Source organism: Fringilla coelebs (genome assembly GCF_963513975.1).
Source record: "Fringilla coelebs genome assembly, chromosome: 1".
Taxonomy (NCBI): Eukaryota; Metazoa; Chordata; class Aves; order Passeriformes; family Fringillidae; genus Fringilla; species Fringilla coelebs.
Genome location: NC_140028.1, coordinates 150,295,563 through 150,323,520, shown reverse-complemented (window position 1 = coordinate 150,323,520; position 27,958 = coordinate 150,295,563). Strand labels below are relative to the sequence as shown.

The window sequence follows — 27,958 nt, the reverse complement described above, 5'->3', positions numbered from 1 at the left end:
GCATTGAGCTGACCCTCCATTTTTAAAGCCTTGTAGTGCAAACACACATGATAAATTAGGAATGGGGGTAGGGCTACAATATCACCCCTGTCTAACTGGCCTGGGCACTGCACTCATTAACCAGCACATGCTGATTACATGACTTGCCCAAGGCCACACCAAAGTCTTTGCAGGCACAGAAGGGAAATTCAAAATCCCTGGAGTCCTATCCTGAGGATTTTTGGCTTCTTTTTTTCTGCCACGGTCAGGATTAAATGTGTGAGATGGTGTTTCTTGTTGGGAGTCAGATGTTTATCAGTTCTTATCTCTGTCACAGTCTCACAAACCCTGAGTTCTGCAGCATTTTACTCTAACAAACTAAAATGCAGCCTCATCTCTCTCTCCAAGACCTTTGAAGGATCAACTGTCTGATTAAGAAATGACACCTCAATTATTTTTACTTTTAACCCAATAACCAACCACCCATGGCTGCAATGGGGACTTTTTTATCCAATTACACAAAACCACCCAAACCCATGGAGGAGAAGAAGGAGAAGGAGAAGAAGAAAAAGACAAAGAAGAAGGTGAAGAAGAAGAAGGTGAAGGAAAAGAAGATGAAAGTGAAGGAGAAGGTGAAGGTGAAGAAGGACCAGCCTCCACTCTAAAACCTCCATCTTGCTTTATATCCATTACCATATTCTAAACCCTTAAACTCTGAGTTTCCCACCCTGTGATATCACACACTTCTATTCCAAACTCCACACCCACAATCCCAGTTCTGTCATTCCATTCTGGAAGCTTCTCCACGGCCTCAGGTCAATGCAGTGTTCTCTGGGGGGTCAGTGCCTGGCAGCACAGAAATCTGAAATTCTCAGCAGCCAGGGCTCCCACACTATCCTAGCCCTGACTTCCTTGTTTCCAAAATTCCATGGTAGTTCATCACTCCTGTGTCAACACCCAGGGAGAAGAGGCAGAAGCTGCTGTGATATCACATCTTGCAGGACAAGGATCAGTTGTGTGGAATAATTTCCTGCTGCTCCTGCTCTCTGCCCTCCCCCTGAGCACAGCAGTCACTCACTGGGTTTTATATACCAGCAGAGTTAGTAAAACACCAAGAAAAATCTCTTAAAAATGCCTTCTAGTACATCATCCCACCAGAGCTGAGAGATGAGGAGAATACTGTGTATATTTGATTCTATATAGAGGGCAAGCAGTGGAACAGGCTGCCCAGGGAAGTGGTGGATTCATTGTCCAGGGAAGTGTTCAAACATAGGAATGTGGTTTAGTGTGGACCTGGCAGTGTTGGGTTAATGGTTGGACTTGATGTTCTTAGAGGTCTTTTTAAACCTCAAGGACTCTATCTCTGAGCTGCTTTTATTGTCAGAGATGAGGAACCGGCTCCTTTAAGGTGCAGTTCAGCTGGTTTTTAGATTCCCACTCCAGGATGAGTTTAATACCATCCATAAACCACATATTTCTCTCCATTTGCAATCAAAATATTGCAGAGTGGCTCTGGCAGATGGGAATGTCTTCCCATCTTCCCAAGAGGATTGAATTCCACCTCAGCAGAGCACCAACAGAACAACTGATGCCATTCCCAAAGCAGAAGCAGCAGCTTTGATTCTCTCTGAGTCAGACATTTTGTACACAACCATCAACAAACAGGGAAAGCAGTTATGGTCTAAAATAAAGGGAGGGGAAGATTGCCTCCTGTTTTATAGGATATGTTGCAAAATTAATGCCATTAAATGTTGTGAAGCAGGTCTTCCTTTGTAGCAGTGAGTGTCATTGAGCAGCTTTCAAGAAACTCAATCATCTGGGTAATGTTTGTGTCATACTCTTTGATCCCTTTGCAGGAACAGGAAAGCTTTTATCAAGTTGTGAGCCAGAGAAAATCTTTTTAATGTGTTTATAGCAGGAAAAGAGTGAAATACCAGGGAACAAAGAGTTAATGTGATTTTCCTGCCTCGTGGAGAATAAGCTCTTCAAATGACTAATATCCCATCTCATGGTTAATAAAGGATAAAATGTCTCATGGCATTTCAAAACCTTAAACTGTCCTGATGTCATTTGACATTAATTTTTTATGGCATTCACAGATCCAGAAAGTTTTCATTATTTCATGACGTTCATCAGTGCCATGTGAGGGAGATGGATGAAAATATTTTTGGCACCTTTCATTATCAAAGTGCATTGCTTTCCACCCCTTGACCAGAGTGTTCCAGCTCTCTTTCCATATGTGGAAGATGGCATTTGTAATGGGGATTTATGTCTCACAGTTTCTCCAAAAGCAAATTGTCCGCCATGCACAAGTTAAATTAGCACTGACAGTTTTTAAGCTTCAGCTCTGAGATTAATTGACCTAAGGGGGTGGGGATGGGCACAACCAAGCTCTGGAATCCCACTCAGAGAGGTGAGATCCATCTGAGTTTTGGGCTTGCCAAACTCCTTTTTCTCCTCGGGTGTTCTAAATTTATTTCCCCTCTCCCCTCCTTCGTGAACACATTTTGTTCTGCATTTCTTCTGAAACTGGAGCAAAAGTTGAATAAAATGAGGATAGGGAGGAGCAGAGAGCAGCAGATAAGAAGACACCACCTCCCTATAGAACCCCAAAATGAACCCTACCCATTCCTTATTTGCTCCAATGGTCATTAAAATACCGAAGAAGTTGAGTGTGGTTTTTGTGGAGTTCACTGAGAACCTTCGACCTGCTCAGGTGTCCACATGTGCCTTCATATTAGAAAGGCAAAATTACCTGGAGAAAAGGAGGCTCAGAAAGAGCATCACCATCCCTGGCAGTTCTCAAAAAAGTGTGGATGTGGGGACATGGTCTGATGGTGGCCTTGGTAGTGTGAGTTTAATGATGGGACTTGATGATCTTAGAGGGCTTTTCTAACCTAACCCATTCTATCATTCCATGATTTTGTTGCACTTGAGGTGTCACAATGCTTGTGCCCCACTCCTCTGAAGGATTGGGGCTACACCTCCACCTCTACCCAAAAATGTGCATCTTTTTCTCCTAAATGTTTCCTGGAATCCTATAATTGCAGGATCAAAAGATCTAATGAGAATTTTATTCTAAAATTTGACAGCTCTGCTTTCAGGATGAGAAAACAAACAGTTTACAAAAGGTGCCTAATCAAGGGGAACACTGTTATTGTTAAGAAAGGGGGAATTATTTGTATTAAGGATCAGGATCTTCATTCTTAGAAGTGAAATGTGCAGGAAGGGCAAAGGAAAATGAGGGAAAATTGAGTTTTGCCACAAAAACGGGGATGCAGGAAGTTTAAGGCCACTGCCATGTGGCAGCAATATCTGCAGGGCAGGTGATGTGAAAATCAGCAGAAGAAGAAAATTAAGTTGGTGTTGTTTGATGTGCTGACCCAATGCCACAGGTTCTACTATGACATGAAGTTATGAAATACAAAAATATAAAATAACATTAAACAATGGGCAGAAATTGCACTGAAGGAATGATATTGTGAGACCACTGCTGAGGCAGAGGAAGCAAATTGGAAAATTATCCTGTCATGACTTTCCCCACAAGTTTTTCCCAGGCCTAAGCACTTCAGCATCCAGCTAAGTGCAAGCTGTCTGTAAGTTTCAAGTGTTTCCCAGGAACAGTGGGACAGATCAATAATAAAAATGAAAATAGAGATGTGCCAGTGGGCTCAGCGGTGTCTCAGGAATGGTAAATAATAGAAGTGTTACTGCTTTAATAGTTTCTGCTTGAAAAAATTGATTTTTGTCCGTGGAATATGAGGCTAGAGAAGCAGGACTGATTGCTGGGCAGAGCACACCTTCCCCTCTGCTTTAGAAGTTGTTACAGAAAAGGGCAAAGAAAGCAAGAGGGGGCAATACCCAAGACCCCTGAGCCATGATTGACCTCAGATCTCTTTGTCTGAATTCAAACTCCCATTAAAAGCCAATAAGAGGGTTTTTCCCAAGAAGATCAAAGAGGGAAAACTTCAGCTGTAACATGAACTTTCAGACACGTCTCAGAGTTTGAAAGGTGTGTTTGAAACAGATGAGAGGCAGAAAGAAATTAGGTAGGAGAAAAAAAACTGAAGAGCAAGACAACAGCTCTGTGCATTTATTCAGTTCATCTGTTTAGTGTTTAACTCCCACCCAGATCAAACACCTTTGATAAAGAAAATGTTCTGGTTTTATCTCTGTTCCACAAACTCCTCCCTCCTCTTCTGCTGTGTCATGAATAAATCACATCAAATGGAAGGAAATTCCTCTCAGTGCCAAGAAGGAGGTCTCGTGGGAGGTTCCCTGCCCATGACAGGGAGGTTGGAACTGGGCTTTAGGGTCCCTTCCAACCCAAATCATTCCTTGATGATTTCATGATTCTGAACTCAGAGACAAGATTTGCTTGTGCCACTTCCATCCTTGAAGGATTCCAAAAATATCCAAAAGGCATCTGGTCATGCTTAAATTTTAGGTGACCACACCTGAGCAGGGGTTTGGGGCCAGATGATCTCCAGAGGTCCCTTCCAACCTCAGCCATTCTGGGATGCTATGAAAGCAGGACACTGAGCTCTTGCAAGGCATTATGAGGTTATTATTAAAATGAATGAGAGTTAGTTGTGGCTTTTGCAATTTTTTTAAAAATGGAAAACCTCACCTTATTGCTTTCAGGAACAGTCATACCACTTAAACAGTGGTAAGATTGATAAAATTAAATAAAAACCCCACAAGAAACCCAGATTAATTCATGGCTTTAACTAATACCATGAGAATGAGGGGACTCTGCTCTCACCAGGGACTTGCCTCTTCTTTCTCCACACAGAGGAGAGTCTGGAGCACAAACCTGCTGGCACTGGGATGCTTCCCATTTCTCAGTGAATCTCCTCCACTCTGCATTGCTAATTACATGTAGTTACAAACCCCTGGTCTCCTTTCTCATTAAATCTCCAGGAGTACAGTTTGAAAATTTTAGCTCCAGTCTGATAGGAAATGGGAACTTTTGGGAAATCTAGTGGACTTTGAAAGGCTGGAGATAAATTCCAAGTGCAGAAAGTTTGTGTTTTCTGATGCTGTCATTTTCAATGTACTCCAGATTTCAATGTACTCCATTGGTGCTCATTTTAGGGAGAACTCCTGTTACACAAATTACTGAGAAACAGCTCTGGAAAATGGCAAATACAACTTCTGAAAATTTTGCCTTTCCATTGACAAATAATTAGACTTTATGACCAAAGTCTGGAAAAAACAAGTGTCAGGGAGACCACAAAAAATATCTCATTTTCATCAGGGATCTGTGGCAGAGCTGGGATTTGACACTGGAACATAAAAATCTGTGGTGCCTCAGTCTAACCTGAACCTGTAAACCTCAGAGGAAAGCTAAGCTTGTGGTGCACTTTCCCAAATTCTATGCTCATTTTCAGTATAGAAAGTGACATTTTAAATAGTAGTAATTAGGAATGCTATTTGGTCTGAGGAGAAACATCATCCATTATTTGAAGTAAATTGTAGCGTTATCAAATCTTTGTTTTCTCACCTTGTACTTTTTGTACCTCTCAGATGTCAGATGAACCTGAGAGGTTTTAGAAAGCTGTCTTGTGTCACAACTTGTGTGAGAATTTCTACGTCTAAAAGTGACATGAACTGCAAAGGGTGGCAGAAAACCTTCTCTGGGAAGTGAGGTTCCCTAAAATCAGAGTAATTTTTATTATTATTTATTTAATCCCACTGATGCTTCGTCATTGTTCTTCCCTCTACCTTGGTTTCCACATCTGCTAAAGCATTGGGACAATTTTTGAAAGTATTGAGAGAGGTGAGAGTTTTTAAATAATCATAAAATTGTGAGGAAGTGCAATTCAAAAGAAGAAATAGGAGAAAAATAAGCTGAAAGAAACACACCTTAACTCACTGAGAATAAGAAACAAAGATTTAAAACCACCGTGAAATCTTAAGCCATCCCCAAACAGAGTTTTGAGCAGGAAATGGAAAGCAGTGAAGTTCAGATAATGGGATCCATTGTAACAAAGAAGAAATAGCAGAAATTGCATAACTCAAAAAAGCTGAAAGTACCAAACAGTCGTGTCCTTGATTTGTTTGCACAAGATCCTTTATGGTCCTGATATGAACCCTGGTGGAAAGAACTGCAAACAGTGGCCATGCAGGGAAAGCCTGGAACAGCAGCCCATGGAGCTGGGCTGACTTGCTGCTCCTGGAGCAGCTGTGAAAGTGAAGAAAAGCACCCTTGAGAGCCCTCCCTGTGGGATTCACAGTCTCTGAACCTGAGAGAAGCAGAGAAAATAATGATCAAAACAGTTCTTATCTCATTTATTGCTCCTATGTTTTGGAACATGTGGAATGTGTTGGAAGATTGCTTACCTGAAGGAATTTGCCTGATTGGATTCTGGTGTGTGTTTTGTTTTCTTGATCAATCTCTGCAAACTGTGTCCTGACAGTTGTTGGGAGATTTGGTTGACTTAAGTGCTTGTGCAGTTTCAGTTTAGATGTAGTGTAATGTAACATAGAATAACAGTATAATGAAGTAATTAATTAGCCTCCTGATATCAATGAAGTCCTCCTCATCATTCTTCCCTGCATTGGGGGCCCTGCTTTTACAAACCTCCCAGATTCAGATCTGCTGCAAAGACAGATTAGAGGGGCAAGTTTAAGGTCAAAATCCATCTGTCACAGGGATTGCAGAAGTGACTTCAGGCAGGGGATTGTTCTCAGTGCAGAACAGGCCCGTGGTTGGGAAGATGCTCAGATGACTCAAGTGTCAGAAACTGCTGGAGGTGATACTCAAATATTTTTGTGACTCACAGCTGCATAACTGATTTGGTCCCATTTGCAGGAGTTTTCTTACTCTTGTGTGCAAAGAGCTCTATTGTTGGAAATGTTTGCAAAGCTCTTTGAGCTTCACTGGTATAATTTTTCACCTTAAGAAGCAAGGTTTCACTTCTCTTTGTTCATTCTGGTGTATTGACCAGTTTTCCAGTTTTGTGAGGTGAATGGCACCAGTGGAATGCCCCAATAATGGGATTTTAGTGAGGTGGGCAGAGTGGAGACTAGTGGCCAGGAAGGTGCTGGGGGAATTTGCAATGTGCTGTTGGGTGCACTTCTACTTTATTATTTTTTTGACAAACCCATTTCCTGGCCTTTTAGCCTACAAACCTCTTGGGGTAAGGCTTGTCCTGAGTGCTGGGCTCTCCTTTTGCTGGGTTAAGCTTATCTGGCTTTGAGGTCCAGCTGGGACAGGGAGCAGAGATGTTTTACAAAGTGAGAAGCGCTTTGCTCTCACAGTCCTGGATGGATCAGGCAGTTCTGAGTACCAAAGAGCCATGCAAACTTCAGTTTTGACAGTTTGGCTGAGGGAGTGAGACGTTCTTGTGTTAATTAAAGCTCTTTTTAGCTGGTCAGGGGGCTCCAGGCACTCAGCAACCTTGACAGTCCAGGAAATCTTCCTGCCCTGGAGTACGCAAGTTGAAACAGGCAAGACAGGTTGTCAGTGTGCGGATTTTCTCCCTTCACAGCCAAATTTTGAAGTGCTTTGTTCACAAACAGGAGTGCAGTACATTTCCCAGGAATCACATTTGCCCAGGGCTCAGTTGTAGGCAAGGCCTGGGTGTGGAGGACTGGATTCAATTCCCAGACCCCCAGCCTTATCTGCATGGTGTGAAATGAGCCCTTTATCTATCCCTGTCCTGGTTTCTCACAGGCACAGTGAAAGGCATAAATACTTCACTGCTCTGTTTAGATAAAAATTTTCCAGGAACAAAGTCAATGTGACAATAAAACATTCAAATAATACTGGTGCAGTGCCAGGAACCAAAGGTCTGGGTACAACTGGCAGCATGGTACCACTGGAAGAGATGTTTTCTGTGCACCTCTGTATTAAAATGTACTTTTCTACTGAGGTCTGGACTTTAAAACAAAATAGATGACTCCCATTTATGAGCTCTGTGTAATATGAAAAATTAATAACAGGGAAAAAGTATGAGAGTTTTTCTCCAAGTGTTACAAGAATTGTGCTTTGGCATTTATACCACAAGAGGCAGAAGTTGTTTTAACAGTGAGTTGAAGGGGTTTTTTTTAATCATGTTTTTTTTTTTCCGTTTCTTCCAGGGAATGTGACCAGGAATTGTACAAGCCAGGGCTGGTCAGATGTGTACCCTGCACCCTATGCTGTAGCTTGTGGATATGATTCCAACAGCACTCCAGGGGAAGAGGTTTGTAAACTTAGGTGGACATCAAGATTTAACAGAGATCAATATCAGAATTGTATGATCCTCCCATGCCCAACTTTTCCCATTCCCCCTCTGATTCCTCAAGAGGGAAGGATCCTCTTGAGCGTCCTTGGAAGCAGAGTTCAAATGTTTGGTCAAGGAAATTATCTTCCCTTTGATGTCATAGACTCACAGAATTATGGAATGGCTTGGGATGGAGGGGAACTTCAGGATCACTCATTCCACCACCTGCTGTGGACAGGTGTAGCTATGATATTTTATGAAAAATCCTTTCCTTAGGATTTTTCCTCCTGAGAAGCTGAGAGGCCTCAGGAACAAAATGCAAACAATGATTGTTTGCTGCTGTGGGATGCAACAGGTGGATCTGGGATTGGTCTCATGTGGTTGTTTCTAATTAATGGCCAATCCCAGTCCAGCTGTCCAGACAAACCTTTGTTATCATTCTTTTTCTATTCTTAGCCAGCCTTCTGATGAAATCCTGCTATTCTTTTAGTATAGTTTAATTGTAATATATATCATAAAATAATAAATCAAGCCTCCTGAAACATGGAGTCAAGATTCTCGTCTCTTCTCTCATCTTGGGACCCCTGTGAACACGGTCACAGGCAGGGACACCTTCCACTAGACCAGGCTGCTCTAACCTGGCCTTGAGCACTTCCAGGGATGGAACATCCAAAATTTCCAGGATGCTAGGACCTGAGAAGATCAGACCATTGTCTTTGTGATGCCCACATAACTTTAGGTGTTTTATTTTCCACAGTTCACTTTGAAGCAAGCCCTCCACATTTATATTTATGCTTAATTAGATATGGTGGTTCCAGTCTTTCTATGGCAACATAAGCATAAAAAGCTCTAAAGAGATAAAAATTGTATTTTGCTGCTCTGCAGATCTCAACCAGCTAAATAGCTACATCACTGCAGGGAACACACATTTTCAAAATTTTACTACATTTTGATAGAAAATATGAAAGTTCTCTGGGATATTGTTTGTGTATAAATTAGCAATCACTGGCCTAGGTATAATTAGCTCTGCAGAGTATTGTTGTTCCACAAGAAGGAGTTTGTTACTGGTTTGCTGCATGCTGAGACATGAAGGGTAAAGTCTAAAGAGGATAACAAATGTTAGAAGCAAGATTCACCTCACCTAACTCAAAGTTCAGCATCTAATCTAAACTTATCACCTGAAGCAGTCCCACAGTCAACAAGAAAAAGCTTAGGCATGGAAAGTTGGATTTGGCTGCAATCACATGTTGAAGTATTTATATTTTTATATAATAGGTTGCTGTGTTTATATTCAACCTCTGCTCATGCTTTTTTTTTTTGTTGTTGTTGTTGCTGTTTAAGACACACCTCAGTGTTCATGAATGTTGGACATAGGAATCTCAATAATTAATTAGTATGTGTTTCCAGTATTTAAAGGGGGCTTACAAAAAGGCTAGAGAGGAATTTTTCACAAGAGCATGGAGTGATGGGACAAGGGGCAATGGTGTTAAGCTGAAGGAGGGCAGGTTTAGATGAGATATTGGGAAAAAATTCCTCACTGTGAGGCCCCAGCACAGGCTGCCCACAGAAGCTGTGACTGTCCCATTCTGGAAAGTGTCCAAGGCCAGGTTGGACAGGGCTTGGAGCAACCTGGGGTAGTGGAAGGTGTTCCTGCCCACGACAGGAGTGGAATGAGATGATTTTGAAGGTCCCTTCTGACCCAATCCATTCTGGGATTCAGTGACTAAATATGGTGAGAGGTCTCTGAGCACTGTCACACATTGCCAAGGCACTCCAGGAGTTAACAGGGGATCTGAGCCAGCTCTGAGTGGGAAAGAAAACAGAAAAGAGCAAAGGCAGAGGTGCACAAAGAACTCGAGGGCTGTGCTGAAGAGAGCCTTGGTGTGCCTTCAGGGTCAGCCAGCACTTCACAGCCCCAAGTGTCCGTCCCTCAGAGCTGTGTGCCTGCAGAAACCACTGCTCCAGCTCTGCTGGGCAAGGACCCCCACCAGAGCTCTGCTTTGTGTCCCTGCTGCACAGGGGATTTGGGAATTCCTGGGACATGCTCCTGCCACCCAGCAGCTTGCAGCGTTGCCAGAGTGCTGTGTTACCAGGAGAACTTCTATTGTGTTCTTTTAATTCGCTCTTAATTATTTTCCCTTGATTTCAACAGGTTTTTTTTTCTTGCTGTTAAAGTCCAATTTGTGTGAAAGGTGGCTGAGGGGGTGAACACGCAGTAGCAGCCTGTGAAGAAGAATAGATTTTTGTTTTCTTATTGTTGAATTGGCAGTGAGTTTGGGGAGCAAAAAGTAAAGGGAGCAGAAAAAATCCAGCAGGCTGTACAGGACATGAGGTCTAGAAAAGACTGATAAGCTTCCAGGAGTTAAAAACTTCATGAACTTTTGGTCTCAGGTCAGAAACAGCAAGAAAAAAATATGAAAAATAAATAGGGGCAGTGTGTGAGGTTTTAGCTGTGAATTCTGGCAGTCCCTAAAGCAGTAGATGATATAGGCACCAAAGTGCTGCTCTTGGGGTCCATGCAGGGATGATGAGCCCTTCTCCAAGCTGACCTTTAAAAGTGGTGCATTAGCAAATGGGGAGTGGGTTTGTTATCCTGCTCCTCTGTCAGATGTGATGCTCTTCTCCCTGCTGTGTTTCCATCTGCTCAGAGGGGCCACCCCAGGGCTATTGTGGTTTTTTGGTTTTTTGTTGGTTTTTTTTTTTCCTTTGGTCATGGTTGGGATTAAATGCGTAGAGATGGTATTTTGTGTTTGCATTCAGATGTTTATTAGTTCTTGTTTTTATTGTAGTCTTATAAGTTGTGAGTTTTACAGTATTTCACTAATAAGTTACAAAATGGCTTTGTATTTAACTCTGTAAGGTCTTTTAAGGAAAAACTATCTAACTAAGAAGTGATACTTACATTATTTTTATTTTTAATGTAATAACTACCTAGTTGTGTTATGCAATGTGGACTTTTCTAATTATAAAATACTACTTGAAGAGTACTACTACTAGTATAAAAAACTCATGAAGAGGAAGATGAAGAAGAAGGATTAGCTACTGCTTTAAAACTTCTATCTTGCCTTATATATATTACTATATTCTAAAACTTTAAACACTAAGTTTTCTATGTGATGTTACACACTTCTATTTAAACTATACGCTCATAATCTTTGTGTTATTAATCAAGTTTGGAAGCTTTCTGTGGATTCAGGTCAAATATAGTGTTCTCTTGAAGATCTGTGCCTTTCAACACAGAAAGTCTTAAATTCTCAGTATCCAGGGTTCCAGCACCGGGTCTCTGTAGGTTCTGCCTGAAAATGGTGAAATAAAGAGACTCCTCCAGAGGTCATTTCAGCCCACATTTCTCTCCAAAGAAATTTCTTTTCACTTACTCTCAAGGGAACCTCGATGACTTTGGGCTGGATGACATGAACCCCAAAACACTTGGCTCCTGAAAGACTTCACATCAGTATTTCTCTTCTTTTTCTCTCAAAATTGTAAATGTTTCCCATTGTCAACCAAAGGACAAATGTTGAGGTTACTGAATAGAAACCAATTTAGCATCTACTTAGAATAATTGTTATTATCACACTCCTGTTAAATTAAGCAGAAGCTTTTAGAAGTCAAAGAGACAATGATGAAGTTGTCTGATTTCATTCTATAAGGCAGTCAGGCATCCTGGCATGCATTGCCTTCACTTATCTACATCCCTTTCTTTTCTAATAAGAATATTTTATAATCTGGACCCTGAGTGAAATTTCAATTCCATTTATGATCTTGGGTCAAATTCTCTGCTTTGATATCTCTGAAATAGGAACCAACTGTCATTAGCAAGTGCAGTGAAGAGTGAGAAGCTGTTATGTGCAGTTTCCAGAGCAGAGATGACCCCACATCCTGCATTAAAGCTGCATGCAGAACCATCCCTCTCTGCACAAGAAGGATTAGTCACCATAAAATATGGGGGGGGAAAGCAGGGAATTGCTTGTTGAATAACACCAAGAACCTTCTGTGTGTAACTTACTCCTGGGAATAACTCTGAGAGGCAGAAGGGCCTACTTTGTTCTCCTAAATGAAGTGTGGGACAAACTCTTCCTCCTACAGTCCCCTGCCATGAGCTCCTTCCTTCTCCTGGCCAAGTCTTTCCTGGAACAGTTCTGCCCTGGTGCCATCAAAAACAGAGATAATAGAGAAAGATTAAACATGAGGGAGATTGACTGCTTTAATTAGAAAAGTCAGAGCTGCCTTTGGGATCCCAAACTCCAGGAAGGCTGGCAAGAAGACTTTCTCTTGGGGGTGCTGGTGGATGAGAGGCTGGACACATGCTGACCATGTGCACATGTAGCCCAGAAATCCAATTGTATCCTGGGCTGATCCCACAGCCTGGGCAGCAGGGAAAGGAGGGATTCTGCCCTTCTTCCCTCCTCAGGTGAGGCCCCACCTGCAGAGCTTTACCTGGGCAAGACCAGGCAGATAAATTCTCCTGAAACCCTTGAATTATCCATTCAGAGTGACCCAAAGCTCTCAGTAATGAGGCTGGAAGGACACGTGCTTCAATCACCTCTGAGATCTGTGGTCAAAGATATGAAAGATATGACCAGTGTTATCTCTGAAAACCAAAGATATGACCAGTGTTATCTCTCTTGTTTTAACCCCTCTCCAAGCTGGCTTGTGCAAATGCTAAAGGATTGCAACTCATCCCAGCCTCCCTGCTTCTGTAAAGTACCAAATACTTGTCAAAGCCTGTGAAAATAGCACATAAAAATGTCAACTCTCGGTGTTATGGAAGAGTATTTCTCCAAACAAGGTTGGGTTTAGATTTTCTGCCTAACCTGCTCTTTGTGGTTTTGGTTGTTTGGGTTGTTTATAGAAGATGGTGACAAGGAGGGCAGAGTTTTTAATTGATACATGCCTAAATAATTTTACCTCTTCATTTTTTCTTCTTCTTCTTTTTTTTTTTTTTAAGCTGGAAATTGAAAGCTGTTGATTTTGAGTGTAGCTAGAGAGCTTTGGAGAGCTTATTTGCCCTTTTTTTTTTAGGCTGGGAGCTTATTTGCCCATTTTATTCAGGCTGGGATTCCCTGTTGGATCCAAGCCCTTTGGTGTGCCATGCTCAGAGATTCCCTCTGTGTGCTGTCAAAGAGAAAAACGATGAACCAATTTCCAACTTAACCCATATTTCTGAGAAAACAGTGAGAACCTTTTACTTGCCTAAACAACAGTGTAAATCCCACAAAAGCAAACCAATTTCCCAGACAGTTCTGCCCCCAGACCTCCTTAATAAAATTAATCTCACTTCTCTCACCACATCAGACCCGGTGTCGTGCACTGTTTAGCTGAACATTGATCGCTCCTGTTCCACGAGGTTTCAGGCTGGAGCAGGTGTCAAATCAGCCTCCTTCCAGCAGGAACCTTTCCCTTGTGTAACTTTAACCCGGGTTTGGAGTGGTCCAAAGCCCTGCTGAAACCAGATGAGTTCTCCACACTCACACTGGCGGTGTTTGAGTCACGTGCGCTTCTGGACAGGATTTTAAAGGGTGAAGGACTCAGAGGTGTCTAAGAGAATGGAGAAGGAAGATTTCCTTGTCCCAGCAGTCAGTGATGCTGCATTTAGGATTTTTTTGGACCTCTTTGAAAGCTCTGTTTTCCTTCTTTCTCACCAGCAAACGGCGTTCTATGGAACGGTCAAGACCGGCTACACCATCGGACACACGCTGTCCCTCATCGCCCTCACGGCTGCCATGATCATCCTGTGTCTCTTCAGGTAAGGCTGCCAACAAAAAAAGGCTCAGGAAGGGGCTCAAAGGCTGGTGATTTACTGGCTGTGTGTCACTACAGGACACGAAATAAAACGACACGCACGCTGGAACCTCCAAGGGAAAGAGAAGGAAGTTGTCACCTTGATTTTTAAAGATTTTCTAAGCTTTCTGATGCTTACATTCTTGTAGCAAACTTTCTCACCTGCTTTCTGTAAATAACTCATTGTTTCGTGTTCCTTTCTGGAGGAGGAGAAATTTGATGGGCTGTTGGTTTGTCCAGTGTCATTGGAGAGGTGGCACTGTCATCCTCCAATCCACTGTCACTTTTGGAAACCTATAAATGTTGGAGTCAGAAAATAAACTTCCCTTTTTCCTCACCTTGAGAGCAGTGGTGTGTGCACTTGTGTTGTTTTGTGTCCTATAGCGACAGGAAGTTTAATTTCTGACTCCAACATTTATAGATTTTCAAAATTGACAATAGATTAGAAGATGAAAGTGCCACCTCTCCAATGATACTGGACAAACCAACAGTCCATCAAATTCTCCTCCTCCATAAAAGAATGTAAAACAATAATTCTGTACAGAAAAGTGTGTGAGAATCTTCATTACAAGAATGTAAACATCAGAAGCTTAGAAGAACTTAGAAGAACAGGGGGACAGCTGTGCAGGTTTTGAGTGTTACAAGAAGATGCCCAAGATTTCTGTCAGTCTGTCTTGGATAGGGGAGGAAGGTTCTTCCATCTTTCAGTGTCACTGTGTTTTGGTGTGTGATTTGTCACGTTTGTGTGGGAGTTGTAACCCAAATCCAGTTATTTGGGTGGATTCATCTCACCAAAGGCAGATTGCTCTATGATGGATCTCTCTTAGAGGGTTACAGTCCATAGAGTCCTGTATATGGACACCAGGGAATTTCTACCTAAAGTGGTATTCAAAATGGTATCCAAAATTGCACCCAAAAATATCCAGGATCACACAATCCCCCAATGGTTTGGGTTGGAAGCGACCTTAATGATCATCTCATTCCATCCCCTGGGCAGGGACATCTTCCACTATCCCAGGTTGTTCCAAGCCCCATCCAACCTGGCCTTGGACACTTCTAGGGATGGAACATCCACAGTTTCTCTGGAAAGCCTGTTTCCCCCCAAAGTCCTTTCCAAAAACACTTCCTGCTGTCACTCTATGGCAAGACAGAGACACCCAGGACCATTTTAACTTGCTGGTGTCCTTGATGTGCACAAGTGTGGCAGATGGGATTCAGGGCCTGCAGGAGACCCAGGGCCTCATGGATGGATGGGCAGATAGTCTGCAGCCCACCAAGAGGCACTGGAATCCCAGATTGCAGCAAATGGATAAATTTTTGCTCTCTATTTTTTTGCAGTAGATTCAGGTATCTAAATTTGGGTGCCTCCAATGAAGATGTCTGCATATATGTAATCTGTTATAAATGCATTTCTGTAGAGGGAGATCAGCAAAAAGCTGAGATGGAAGAACCCATTGGATGAGGCTCCATCTCCTCATGTAAGACAGAGCACATTCTCTAGGGCAACTCACACCAAGGCTGGCCTCACCCTTCAGAACTTGGCACTTCTCCCAAGTGCTCTCTCCCCTCCTCTTACAATGGAGGAGTCAATCAGACACATGCCAACAACCTCCACAAGGTACAAGGTGCCAGCCAGGCTGGTGAAACCTTTGAGGATCCTGTTTTTCCTTGGTGGGAAACAGCTTAGCTTGGCTTGCCTTGGCCTGCAGGCACAGAGGACTCAGCTCAGCCCCGTTATTTTGTCATCATCAGAGATTAGCAGCACATCCTCTGCCAGTGCCCAGTGGTAATTTCATTGTGCTGCTGAGTGAGGTCTGGTGTGGTTCTGGTGTCTGTACAAAGCACCCATTTCCAGATTATTAGGCCTTTCACTTTGTAAAGTCTCTCTTGAAAAAAAATGTCCCCTTTGATCAGAATTCATCTTCAAAATATTAGCAGGCAAGGGATAGAAAAACTCTGGTGTAGTTCTCAGTATCATTAACAACCAGTAATTTTTAAGTGAAAATATAGTTCATGTTATTCCAGAAAGTCTGTAATATGTGTTAATTCTGGGAACAGATGCTAAGAATTTATTTGCCTGCTTGAAAAGACATTTCACTTTGAAAAGAATTATTGCAGCAGAAACATTCTGCAGAAAAAAGCCCTTTATCATGAGCACAGTCTGCTCAGTCAAAAACATTTCTTTTCCAGTAGAGAGCAGTGGGATGGACCTGTTTTCTGTCATCCTGTGTTTTTTCCTGTTTTTCTGAGGATTGAAAAAGCAGCAGTACTGCTGCAGATACATGGATTGCCACAACCTGTGGAATTAAGGAGGCTTAAGTGGATTTGTGGTGATGTTCATCAGACCAGAGCCTGTCGCCTGTCTCAGGGTTTCTAATGTTTAATTGGGACTCTATGTCTTAGTAGAAAAATGTGTAAATATAAACATAATGCTTTTGAGAAGGTTTGCTATTCAGAAAAATTTAATTTCTTCCCAACAGAAAACTACACTGTACTCGAAATTACATTCACATGCACCTCTTCATGTCCTTCATCATGAGAGCCATTGCAGTCTTCATCAAGGATGTCATCCTGTTTGAAAGTGGGGAGTCTGAGCACTGCTTCGTGAGTTCAGTAAGTAGCCTCGAAATTTCCACCTCATTTTGTTGCCCCTCTTAAGCTATGCACCAAAAATTACCTTGCAAATGCATGTGAGGTGGTACTTTGGGAAGAATTCAAATCCTCTTCTCATTTGAAAGGAAAAAAAAAATCCATGAATGCTGCCATTTGACTTATATGGAGAAGGAATAAATTGACTATCAGAGTCCAAAATGTATATATTTATATTTTATGTCTGGTCCTTTCTGAAGTTGGACTTGATGGTCTTAGAGGTGTTTTCAAACATTAAGGATTTTATCACACCAAACCCCCGAGTGAGGCTGTACAGGACTGTGGGGCTCCTGTCAGTCCTGTGTCCATCTCCCAACCACATGCTAACTTCTTGGATATCCTGATCAAAGGTGATTAGGAAATCAATAAAACCTTTTCCTTCCATGAGGATAGGAGTCAGATCTATACTCACATAACTAATTTTAGCTATCTGTGGGGTAAGAATTTCCACATGAGCTGTGTGTGTTATGTGCATCCACAGATAGTGGGCTCTAATTAATCTGTTCCCTGGAGTCTGGAATGCTGTTCAGTCCTTTGGGAGAAGGCCCCTGCGTGTGGGTGATTCTCTGGGCTCCAGTGACCAGATCCCTGCAGGACTTTAAGCAGGAAATCTCTGTGCAGACATCATCATCCATTTTTCATCTGAAGCAGTATCCCACGCTCGCTGTCTGCAACTGTGAGATTTCCCTACTGGGATGATAAATAAGGGGAATAAAGGAGTTGGGTTATTTTTTTACCTTTCAAACTCAGTGTTATCAGCTGGAGCAAACATTAAGGAGGGAGAAGGGCTGTTTATCTAAAGGCCACGCTGACGTAAGAGGACACCAGTCATGAATAAATTTAGGAAGGAAATTGAAATCACCAAAATGAAAAGATGTGACCAGAAGTTATTCAGGAAAAAAAAAAAAAAAAAAAAAAGAAGAAAACCAGGCACCCTCCATAGTAAATTCAGAGCATTAGATGAACTGCTTTCTGGTACCTCTGGAATTTTTTTAATGCCTTACACCACCAGAAAAAAAGATTCTCTTTTCTTTTCCATCCACCCAATTTCTTCCTTGCTTGCTGGCTTTCCTGTATCCTTACCCTGAGTCCTGTCCCTGCTGGTATAATGACCTTTCTGCTTGAGCAAGTCTGAGTTGAAACCCAGAGCAGCCTCCTCTCAGCTTTTCCCAAGAACTGTGTGCAGCATGATTCCTTTCCCTGTCTGCTCCTTCCTCTCTGTGATTCACTAGGATCTGAATTCTTGGAATGGGATTTTTTTGGGAAGGTCCATGAACGGGTATAAAGACATGGAAACAGGAATCAATTGCCACAGATTAATTGTCAATGCCAATTGGCAGATCAGCCAAGCCAGGAGAGGCCAGAGTGTGAACCAGCCTCTCATCCCTGTGGGAGTTTGCACTGGATTCTGCTGCATCAGGACTGAGGCACAGCTGCAGAGAGCTGAGTGAAAAATGTTTGCTTCTCATCCATGCAGAAACATTTCTGGGTGTAAACACAGAATTTTCCCACAGAATACAGAATACCTGCACTTTCAGGTAGCCCCATGGCTACAACATTTTTATGTTTCTCCCCATCAGAAGATTTTTGAGTTAATTGCCAGCTCAGGGTGAATGGCTGGATGATACACACCAGTTATAAATTTATGTGGGACAAACCTGTCTCCATCACATTAGGCTGAGCATACCCCTTGCAGTCTTGAACCAGCATTTTGGACAACTTTTTAGGTCACAGTCTAAAAACACTGATACAAAATGCCTCTCCTGACATTCATCTTGTTAGGAAAAATTGTTATAAAATCCACTGTATTCCTGTGGGGTTGGTTGGGTTAGGTTAGGTTGGCTTGAGCTAAGTTTGTGCTTTGAACTTGCAGGATAAAGCTTGACTTGGGAGACCTGGTACTAATTCATATAGTCAGGATTTTATACACAATTCACTGAAGGCTGTGTGTGTAATGGATGTGGCCTTGAGCTCGTTCAGTCTGGGGAGAGATTTGAACAAACAATTTGCTGAATGCTCTCACTGCTACTCTGGTTTACAACAGGGCAAACCCAAAGCAATAAAAGTGTTTCATTCAAAGAGAAACCCCACACTTGGTTCCTTTAGGGAATGAAAGGGTAAAGACAGAACAGATGAATAGAAACCTTTCCCAGCATTTCTGATGAAGGCACCAAAGTCCTCAATTTGATATTACCTGCTGCAGTAAGAAGACTTTAAATTATATTTTGGGCTCCAGCCACACAAAAATACATTAACCAGCAAATGTGTCAATGTGTCAATCAAGTAGGAACTCCAACACAGAAAGTTGTATGTGTAATCAAAAAACCCCTTTTTTAATAGGCTTTACTGCATTTTTACTTCATTTTACCTAGTTTGGGACACTGCAGGTGTGGTGTTAACTCTCCACCACTTTAAACTCAAAGAGAATTGGATTGATACTGAGTTCAACATGAACAAACACCCTGAAAAATAATTTATTGAGCATTTCTATGGGCCACAGTGCCTGAGAATGTGGCTGTAAGCATTTCAGGGCCAGTGCAGCCAAAATATAAAATATATGTGATGAGCATCACTGAGTGATGGTGTGAGCCAGCACTGGGTGATGTTTGCAGAGTGGTGTGTGGTCCTTGGTCCCACTTTATGGATAAACTCACTCCTGGAGGAAAGAAAAGTCTTGTTGCTTGGGTGAAAAAATCAACCTGTTTTCATTGGGCAGAGCCATGAGCTGACAAGCAGGGCTTGTTTTTATGACTAAATGGAGCAGGTTTAAATGATCTTTAAACCCAAAACCTGCACAAGGCCCCTTTTCCCACTCCAAGGAAACTCAGCACTGGTGTCTTTGTAAATGTCCCTCACTCCTCCTCCTCCCAGGTGTCCCAGTCTGTTGGATTTGTGTCTAGGCACAATTAATGAAGGAAGGAATACAGCCTCAAAGCCTGAAGAAGGAGCATCTTTGCAAGACACAAACCCACAGAATAGAAACAGAGAATTAGTCCCATTTCCTCATCTTCCAAGAGTCAACTCAAATAATAATAATACAAAGGATCCTTCAAGAGACATTCCAAATGCTACCAATTAAGCAGAGATTAGAAAAAAATAACATGAAAGGAAGGAGATTTTGACATTACATCAACACAAATAATTGCCATACCAATAAAATACAGCAAGCAAAATACAAATCCCAGTTACGTACCACTGGCACATGACATAATTAAAGACTTGAGAGAAACAATTAAAGAGAGTAGCTTAAGCTCTCCCTACTATCAAAAACCCCTTTTAGTAATTATGATCTAGTACCTTATGACTGCAAATATATTACCACCACAATCTTAACAGATTCACAATGCAGACTATAAGAAGTCAAATAGAGAAGAACTCTCACCAAATTAACAGAGACTTATGCTAAAGCTCATAGCTCATGGGGAATCCTTAGACTGACCTCTTCCAAAAGTGGATTTTGGTGAGATTTTCCATTAAGAAACCAAACCCTGCAGGGAATTTTCCAGAGGGGTGTGTGGCCATGCACAGACACAACATTGTGCTCAAGGTACCATGAGGAGATCAAACCCACTTCATCCTTCTCTCTCATAAAGTACTTCTGTAGCTTTTTAATTGTAATTATATGTAACTGAATCATCCTGTTGGCTTAAATGGATTAAAAGCAGGCATCTGCTGGAGTGTGTTTGTCAGCTGGTGCTTTAAGCACTTGGATGTGGAGATGATGAGCTCAGAGGGCTCTGTGGAACCACCCACCCTGACTTCTTCAATAATTCTTCAATTCAGCTTCCTCAGTATTGGTTTTGACTCACCCAGGTTATGTTCTGTCTCACTAATTGGTCATTTCTGATGGAAAACTCACACCACACGTGGTTTTGTTACATCTGTAAATTGTTCATGGTGTTGAAAAATTGCACCATTTTACAGTCTGGATTTGCCTTCATTTTTTTCTGTTTTTGTTTTGTTTGGTTTGGTTTTGTTTTCCTGCCAGACTCAAGAGACCTCCTTAGAAGTTTTAGTTTTTCTCCCTCATTTCCTTTGGTTTAGTGCCCTTCTCTCTTAGCATTTCCACAATTTATCTTCCCCTTTCCTTTCTTTCCCTGGGGAACACCCTGTAAAAAAAACAACAGTCAAAACAACAAATGTGGTAGAAGGATTGAACTGAACACTTCAATAGTTGTTTTATTTAATTTTTTATTGGTTTAGGGATAGGTTTTGATATAGTTTCATTACTGTCATATCTGGATGGCATAATAATGATGAACCACTTACATTTCCAGCCCTGCTGAAGACAAAGCCAACAGTTTGCTGTAAACAAAGATCAGATTCTACAGATTAAATTTAGGCTGACATTTTTTTCTGAGCTCTGCAAGCTTGCCCTTGCTGGAGATACAGCCAAGGGAGATCACATCATTTATCTTTTCCCTTTTGTATTATTCCAGTAAAACAAAAAATTTCCAACGCAAAAATTAGTCTTTGCAAAGGAGAGTGGGAGTTCAGCAGTTGAGAATTTACATGCATATCTCATATTTTCAGAGTGAAAAATTGGTGCCTTTTTATTTTAATTCCCTCAGGACAAACTGATAACAGCTACAGGCCCCTAAATGAATTTTATTTATGGAAGTTGAAGACAGATACATTTTCATTTCCAGCAATGAGGCTACTCAGATCCATGTGGGAGCACCATGATTTGAAGGCTGATGGAGAAATGGAACAGCAGAAGGTTTTTTATGCATTTGTGTTAAAGCAAAACAAATATTAGAGAGTCAGCTGTTTCCTTGGGTGATATCTGATGATCACTGCTACAATCTAAGGTTTACAGCAAAACAGAGGGGAGGGAGAAAAAAGAACAAAACAAAACAAAAAAAACCCCAAACAAGCCCTCGAAAAAGGTCCTGTAAATCATGCAAAACAACAGAAAGGAAGCAAAGGGAAGGAAGGGAGGCAGAAGGAAATAGCCCAGGAATGAAGGCAGAAGGAAAAAACCCAGGAATGGAGGCAGAAGGAAATAACCCAGGAATGAAGGCAGAAGGAAAAAACCCAGGAATGGAGGCAGAAGGAAATAACCCAGGAATGGAGGCAGAAGGAAAAAACCCAGGAATGGAGGCAGAAGGAAAAAACCCAGGAATGGAGGCAGAAGGAAATAACCCAGGAATGGAGGCAGAAGGAAAAAACCCAGGAATGGAGGCAGAAGGAAATCACCCAGGAATGAAAGTCAGACTGGCAGAGCTCTGGAGGAGGAATTTTCTTTACTTGAGTGATTCTGTACTCCTGGACACAGCAGTGCCACTGTCATGGGCTGGCACCAACACACCAAAAAAGAGGGAAAATGGGATAAATGTGAGGAAGGACTTTATTAAAACCCTGATCACCTGCTCTTTTTAGTTGCTGCCTTGTGGTTGACTTGGCTTACCACTGCAGATGTGCTCATGAGTGCCTTTATCCTGTGATTGATGAGCACAAAACAGGCACAGTTAACCCATTTACCAAGATAGTTCTATTTTTACACCTGAACTCAACTCTGAGTCATCTGACACCCAGGTTAGACCAGCCAGAGCTAATCAGCATCTCAGAAACACTCACAAGACAGCTCCCAAAAATCAAACAGGAATTCCTAAGAGACAAAATAGAAAGGCTGAGTCCTTCAAGACTGACAGTTACATAACCCCTGTTAAAATCAGCAAAGAGAAATTCTTAAATAGCCTTGAGGATCACAGTCATGGGACTTAAAGTTGCTTCTTGTGTGAGGGAAAGCAGACAAAGGGGTTTCTTCCTGAATCCTGAATCCAGTGTTGGATTTGAGGAAGCCTGCATGGGAAGTGGGCAAGGTATGAAGAGCAGCCATGTGCACCACATTTTTCATCAGTGTAAAGTGGTACAACTCCATTTATTTTATTACAACATTTACAGGTGGAACTCCATTTATCTTAATACAAAATTCACTGGTGCAACTCAATTTGTTTTAATACAAAATTTACTGGTGCAACTCCATTTATTTTAATCACTGCAGGATCTGCCCCTGACATGCTTTGCACATGGAATAGAGGCTGTCTCATGTAATTTCCTTGTAAATCCTCACCTCATCCCTGGAAGTGTCCAAAGCCAGGTTGGACAGGGCTTGGAGCACCCTGGGACAGTGAGAGGTGTCCCTGCCCATGGCAGGGGGTGGCACTGGTTGATATTTAAGGTTTCCAACCCAAAACATTCTGGGACTCTGTCTTTATAAATCCCTTGCCATTTTCAGCTGGCACTGAGGAGGTGAAAGCACAGAGAAAAACCAAGTTTACATCAGCTTTAAGTTAAGTCTTGGGACTTTGGATTTCATATGACTTTGGATTGAGCTCTTTCTGCAGAAATAATTCCCTAATGAGGGATACAATGCAGGTTCATCAGTGGTCCAACCTTTATTGCAGTTAGAAGAGGCACAGAAAAGAAATAGAAATAATAGAAATAGAAAGAAATAGAAATAGAAATAGAAATAGAAATAGAAATAGAAATAGAAATTAGAAATAGAAATAGGATTGAAATAGAAATAGAAATAGAAATAGAAATAGAAATAGAAATAGAAATAGAAATAGAAATAGAAATAGAAATAGATAGAAACTGATCCAAAAGCTTCTTCCTGATGTCTCCATTGCTGCACAGTTTTGATGGGAGCAGGACAGTCTTATCTGGCTGAGGCAGGGGGGTGTGCCTGGGTCAGGCTGTACAGCCCAGCTCATCCCTCTGGGAATGGCATTTCTGCTTTATGAAGTGGTAACAAATCCACAAGCCCAGACACAAATCCAGGTTATAATGGCTTCATAAATTGCCCAATGACAGCTGACATGAGGCAAGTATGGCAGGGCATGCTCTTGGGGCAATGATGGGTGTATAAAAATGTAATGGATTGTGACCTGAAAGAGAGCAGGTTAAGATAAATGGAATTAATTAGCCACTGGCAAGGCTGTAGAGTGCTCTTGCATAATGTTTCTGGGGTACCATGGGTGGAGAGCAGGAAGTTAACAGGGAAAATGTGGGTTTGGGACCTCTTCTTCCTGTGCCTGAGGCAGGCAGTGACCATGAATCCAATTAAATTGATCTGCCTGTACTGTTAATAATACATTTTTACACTTAGAGTTGAAGCCTCTGAAAGGTTCATCATCAAGACATAAGATTACTATTCCCATGAAGGTCTTTTATTTTTCATAAGTCCTGATAGCTCGTAAATTGCTCTCACAGAGACTTTCAGACTGGAGTCCACGTGCTTCCATCGTGAGCCCCTTTGCTTCTGTCAAGATGGCCTTTTAAGAATTTCTTCAATCACATTTCTTCAGTCATAGATATTGTTCTTAACATCCCAAATTTCTGTGTATCTCCCAGGAAAACCTGCAGAGCCACCCACAATTTATTGTTGGAAATTCTCTGCTTGTCACAGCCTGTGATAGGGAGGGAGGGAAGGAGTCAAAGGCACCCAAATGATTTAGGAGGAGTTTCCTCATTTGAGCTTTTGAAGACAATTCACTTTGATTATCAAACATAAACTTTGTGGGCTTTTTTATAGCCCACCTGTTTGAACCTGGTCTGCAGCTGCAATTAAACTGAGGGAAGAAATTAAAGTGATGGCTTTTTGCCAGGCAGTGGCTTGTTTGTTTTTAACTTGCTTTTTTGCTGTCGTTACACAACAGGTTGGGTGTGCTAAGCCTAAGTTAGCATAAGTTAGTTTCTTTTTCTTTTTCATTTTTGTTTTCTTTTTTTCTCTATTTTTCTTTCTCTTTTTCTTTCTCTTTCTTTTTCTTGGGGACACATTTTGGTGGTGGCCTTTGCAGTGCTGGATTTACAGTAGGACTCCAGGATAATAAAAGTCCAGACTGACAAATTTCAGGAGCTATGGATGAGTTACTGCCTCTGAGGAGAATGATAAATGTATATTTAGTGCAGATTCAGCTCTGAGCTAATTACTGCCTCCAGCATCTGTACTTTTATAGGTGGGTCATAAAACTGGTGTAGTGACCAGCTGACCCACCTAAAAAATGAAAATAAAGATATTTTCTCAGGGCTGACATTACCCAAAAATAAAATGTGCTACTGGGCACAAGGAAGAAGCCTGGCAGGGTTGTTTCTCAGCCTTTTTGTCCCCATCCTTGTGTCCCTTCTCTTTGGTTCTTACTCTTTAAAGCCCTCGAGCAGGTCTGAGACAGGCCCCACCCTCAAGCAAACTTTTACAATAATCAAAATTAAATTTTCTTATTGACTGTCTGGAATTGGCAGAGAAGCACAAATGTGTTGGGGTCCAAGAGTTTGTCAGGAGGGGTCAAGAGCCCAATGCCTTGTTGGCTGGAGGCAGAGTCCTTCCCAGAGTTCAGCCATTGGAAACACATGTGGAAAGGGAGGGGTTTTCATGGGAAAAGCAAATGGCACATCCCTGATGCAGCTCTAAAGAGAGGAACAAGAGAGGAGCCACAAAACTAAGGGAAAAACCATCTCACTGCCACATCTGCTGTGGACATGAGCAGAGCAAGATCCCTGAGGAAAGACAAGGAAATAATCTGTAAATGAGCCTGTGGAAGAAGAGAGAGTAACAAAAGCAGTGATGCAATTCAGCTTTTTTTCTCTTGAAAATGTCTGTTCTAAAAATAGCCCATGTTACTCTTTCAACAGTGACACATGGTGAGCTCTGCTCTTTATGGAAAAAAAATAAATTCTAGAGATGTAATGGCTCATCTCTGCCCTGTGCCTGTCATCTAAAGGGTAAGATAACTTACATAAAAGAGGATTTTATTCCCCACCATTAAACCAGCCTCTCTGAGGCTGAATTTAATCAGTCAGGAAGGTGGAGACCTATTACCAAGTGCTGCAAGGAATAAGGTCTCCCAAAAGCCAGGAAGAGCTGTTTTCCAAATGTGCCACTGTCAAACAGGATCAATTGGATCATCAACAATCAAACTGCACCTCTCTTAGAAATATCTCCATTAAACTTACCCACTTTAGGCAACAGTAGCAAGGCCAGGCAGTGGAAAAATGTTATGATTTGATTTTATGGACAGGACAGTGCATCCAGCTCTGTTCCAGTGCCACAGAGGATCCCTGGCTGCAAGACATTACTGCCATGCGCTCAAAATGCTGCACAAAATGGTCTTTTCTCCAGGGAAAACCAAAAATTCCAAGAGTAGTAGGAAATGATCAAATAAGCAAATATCCCTCAGCAAGGAGCAAAGAGTTGATCTGCTGCAGAGAAGTCGCCAAAATCTAGCTGCTGCCCATGTTCATGGAGAAATACAACCATAAAATAAATAAATAAATAAAAATTATAGAATTATTAAGATTGGAAAGACCTCACAGCTTATCAGATCCAGCTGCTAACCGTGATCCACCTCAGCTTTGTGACAAGCCACCACTCCTTTAAGGGAGGAATTAGGGTCAGAGACTGCCACAAAACTGATGTTTGCCAGTGCTGGGAGAGGAGGGGATGGATTTGGATCTGCGATTTCTGCTGCCACTGCTCGAGTTCAGCACAGCTTTCTCTCTGTACAGCAATAACTCTGCCAAGTCAGGCTGGAAATGCCTTCCTGAGGGATTTCCTTTCCTCTTCTGCTGGGCAGAAACCACGTGCAGTGTTTGCGAGCAGCCTTCCCTTGTTCTGTGAAGCCTTGCTGCCCCTTGTGCTGTGCTCCAGCCTCCTGCCTCTGCCCTGAGTTCAGTGCAACCATCCAGAAGGGATCCCCTGGTGCACAATCCCCACAGGAAACCCTTGTTTTACAGGCAGGTGGTTGAGATGCACCAGATCTGCCCCCTCAAACCTCCTGTCTCACCTGGGAGCTGCTGCATTAGGGCCAAACACCCACAGAGGGAAACCTTGAAGAAATTCACCCACACACAGATCCCTGCTGGCTGCAGACACACCAAGCAGGCACTCAGGCTTTGGGGGAAAGGAAGGAGGGCTGGCAATGTCACACAGCCACGTGCACATGAAGTCAGAGAGAAACCAAAAGTGTGGTGATGTATTGTGTTTGCTGAGATCCCTGACGAAGGCAGGAATGATGGATCTGACTCCATGTGCTCAGAAGGCTAATTTATTCATTTCTGATACTATATTATATTAAAGAATACTACACTAAACTATACTAAAGAACACAGAAAGGATACTTACAGAATGCTAAAAAGATAATGATGAAAACTCCTGACTCTTTCCAGAGTCCTGACACAGGTTGGCCCTGATTGGCCAAAGAGTGAAAACAACTCCCAGCAGAATGCAATGGAACAATCACCTGTGGGTGAACAATCTCCAAACACATTCCACATGAGCACAACACAGGAGAAGCAAATGAGATAAGAGTTGTTTTCCTTTTTCTGGGATATTTCTCAGCTTCCCAGGAGGAAAATCCAGGGCGAAGGGATTTCTCAGAGAATGTGAGTTCCACAGTGATGCTATTGGGATGAGGTTGCCTCATCCCCAGCTTTGCCAGCCCAGCCCTGTGCCACCTTCCCTCCTTCAGGCAGTCCCTGAAGTGACACACAGAATACTCTGAGTTGGAAGGGAGTTCACCTCCTGCTCTGCCTCCACCTTCCCCCATCAGCACCCCTCAGCAAGTCTGTGTCTATGCTGTGCCTCACAGGAGGGAGCTGATGTGCACAGAAGTTGGTTATCAGGAGCCCAGCAGGGTTCCCAGGGTCACACACTCATGGCTTTAGGGGTGAGCGTGGGGACAGTCCCCCCAAAACAGGTGGCATTGAAAAAACTCTTTCCACACTTCTCCTTTTAGCCAGTGTTTCATAGCAACTGCTTTCAGCTGGAGAGGAGTAGAGGGGAAAATGGGGTCTTGTCACTGGTGCTCTAAATTAAAATTTTTGCTCTCAATTAAACATTCTACACGTGCAGGACACCAGGGAAGTGCCACCAAGCAGGGGATGAGAGCAAACACTTGCTCCAGAAAATGCAGGGTGTCACCAAAGCAGACCCACTGAAAGCAGCAGGGCAATTGCTGACAACACCTGGAGGATGTGTGATGATGCAGTGGGTGCCAAGTGGCAGAAATTTCCATTTGTATTTATTTCTTTGCTAAGGGAACTATTCCCATTACCTGAGCTGCAGTGAAGTCTCCACACAGGAAGTTACTGTGTTTAATTATTCATTTCCTGAAGGTAAACAATTCACCTTCCCTTTTCAAATCTCTCGCCTTCCAGAGCAATGAAAGCTGTGCGTGCTTTTGTGTGCTTGCCCTGCTTCTCCTGCCTGTCCTTTATTGAAAAATACACATCCCAGTGCTTCTTTTCCTGAAGAGGAGTGACTTCTTGTAGACTTTTTTCACCACAGAATTCATTCCATAAGGAATCAGGTGCTGCACAAAACAATCCCAAAG

At 42.3% G+C, this 27,958-nt stretch overlaps 1 protein-coding gene across 1 annotated transcript in view; it reads left to right on the top strand.

The window, feature by feature from the left end:
• The window catches only part of LOC311152154 (vasoactive intestinal polypeptide receptor), a gene marked incomplete at its 3' end in the record, with an annotated part of 110,251 nt that overhangs the window by 64,480 nt on the left and 17,813 nt on the right, over positions 1-27,958 (top strand). The window contains exons 4-6 of the mRNA XM_084203003.1: positions 8,068-8,171; positions 13,838-13,938; positions 16,454-16,586. Coding sequence (XP_084059129.1) covers positions 8,068-8,171; positions 13,838-13,938; positions 16,454-16,586 — 338 coding nt within the window. The remainder of the gene's footprint in view (positions 1-8,067; positions 8,172-13,837; positions 13,939-16,453; positions 16,587-27,958) is intronic.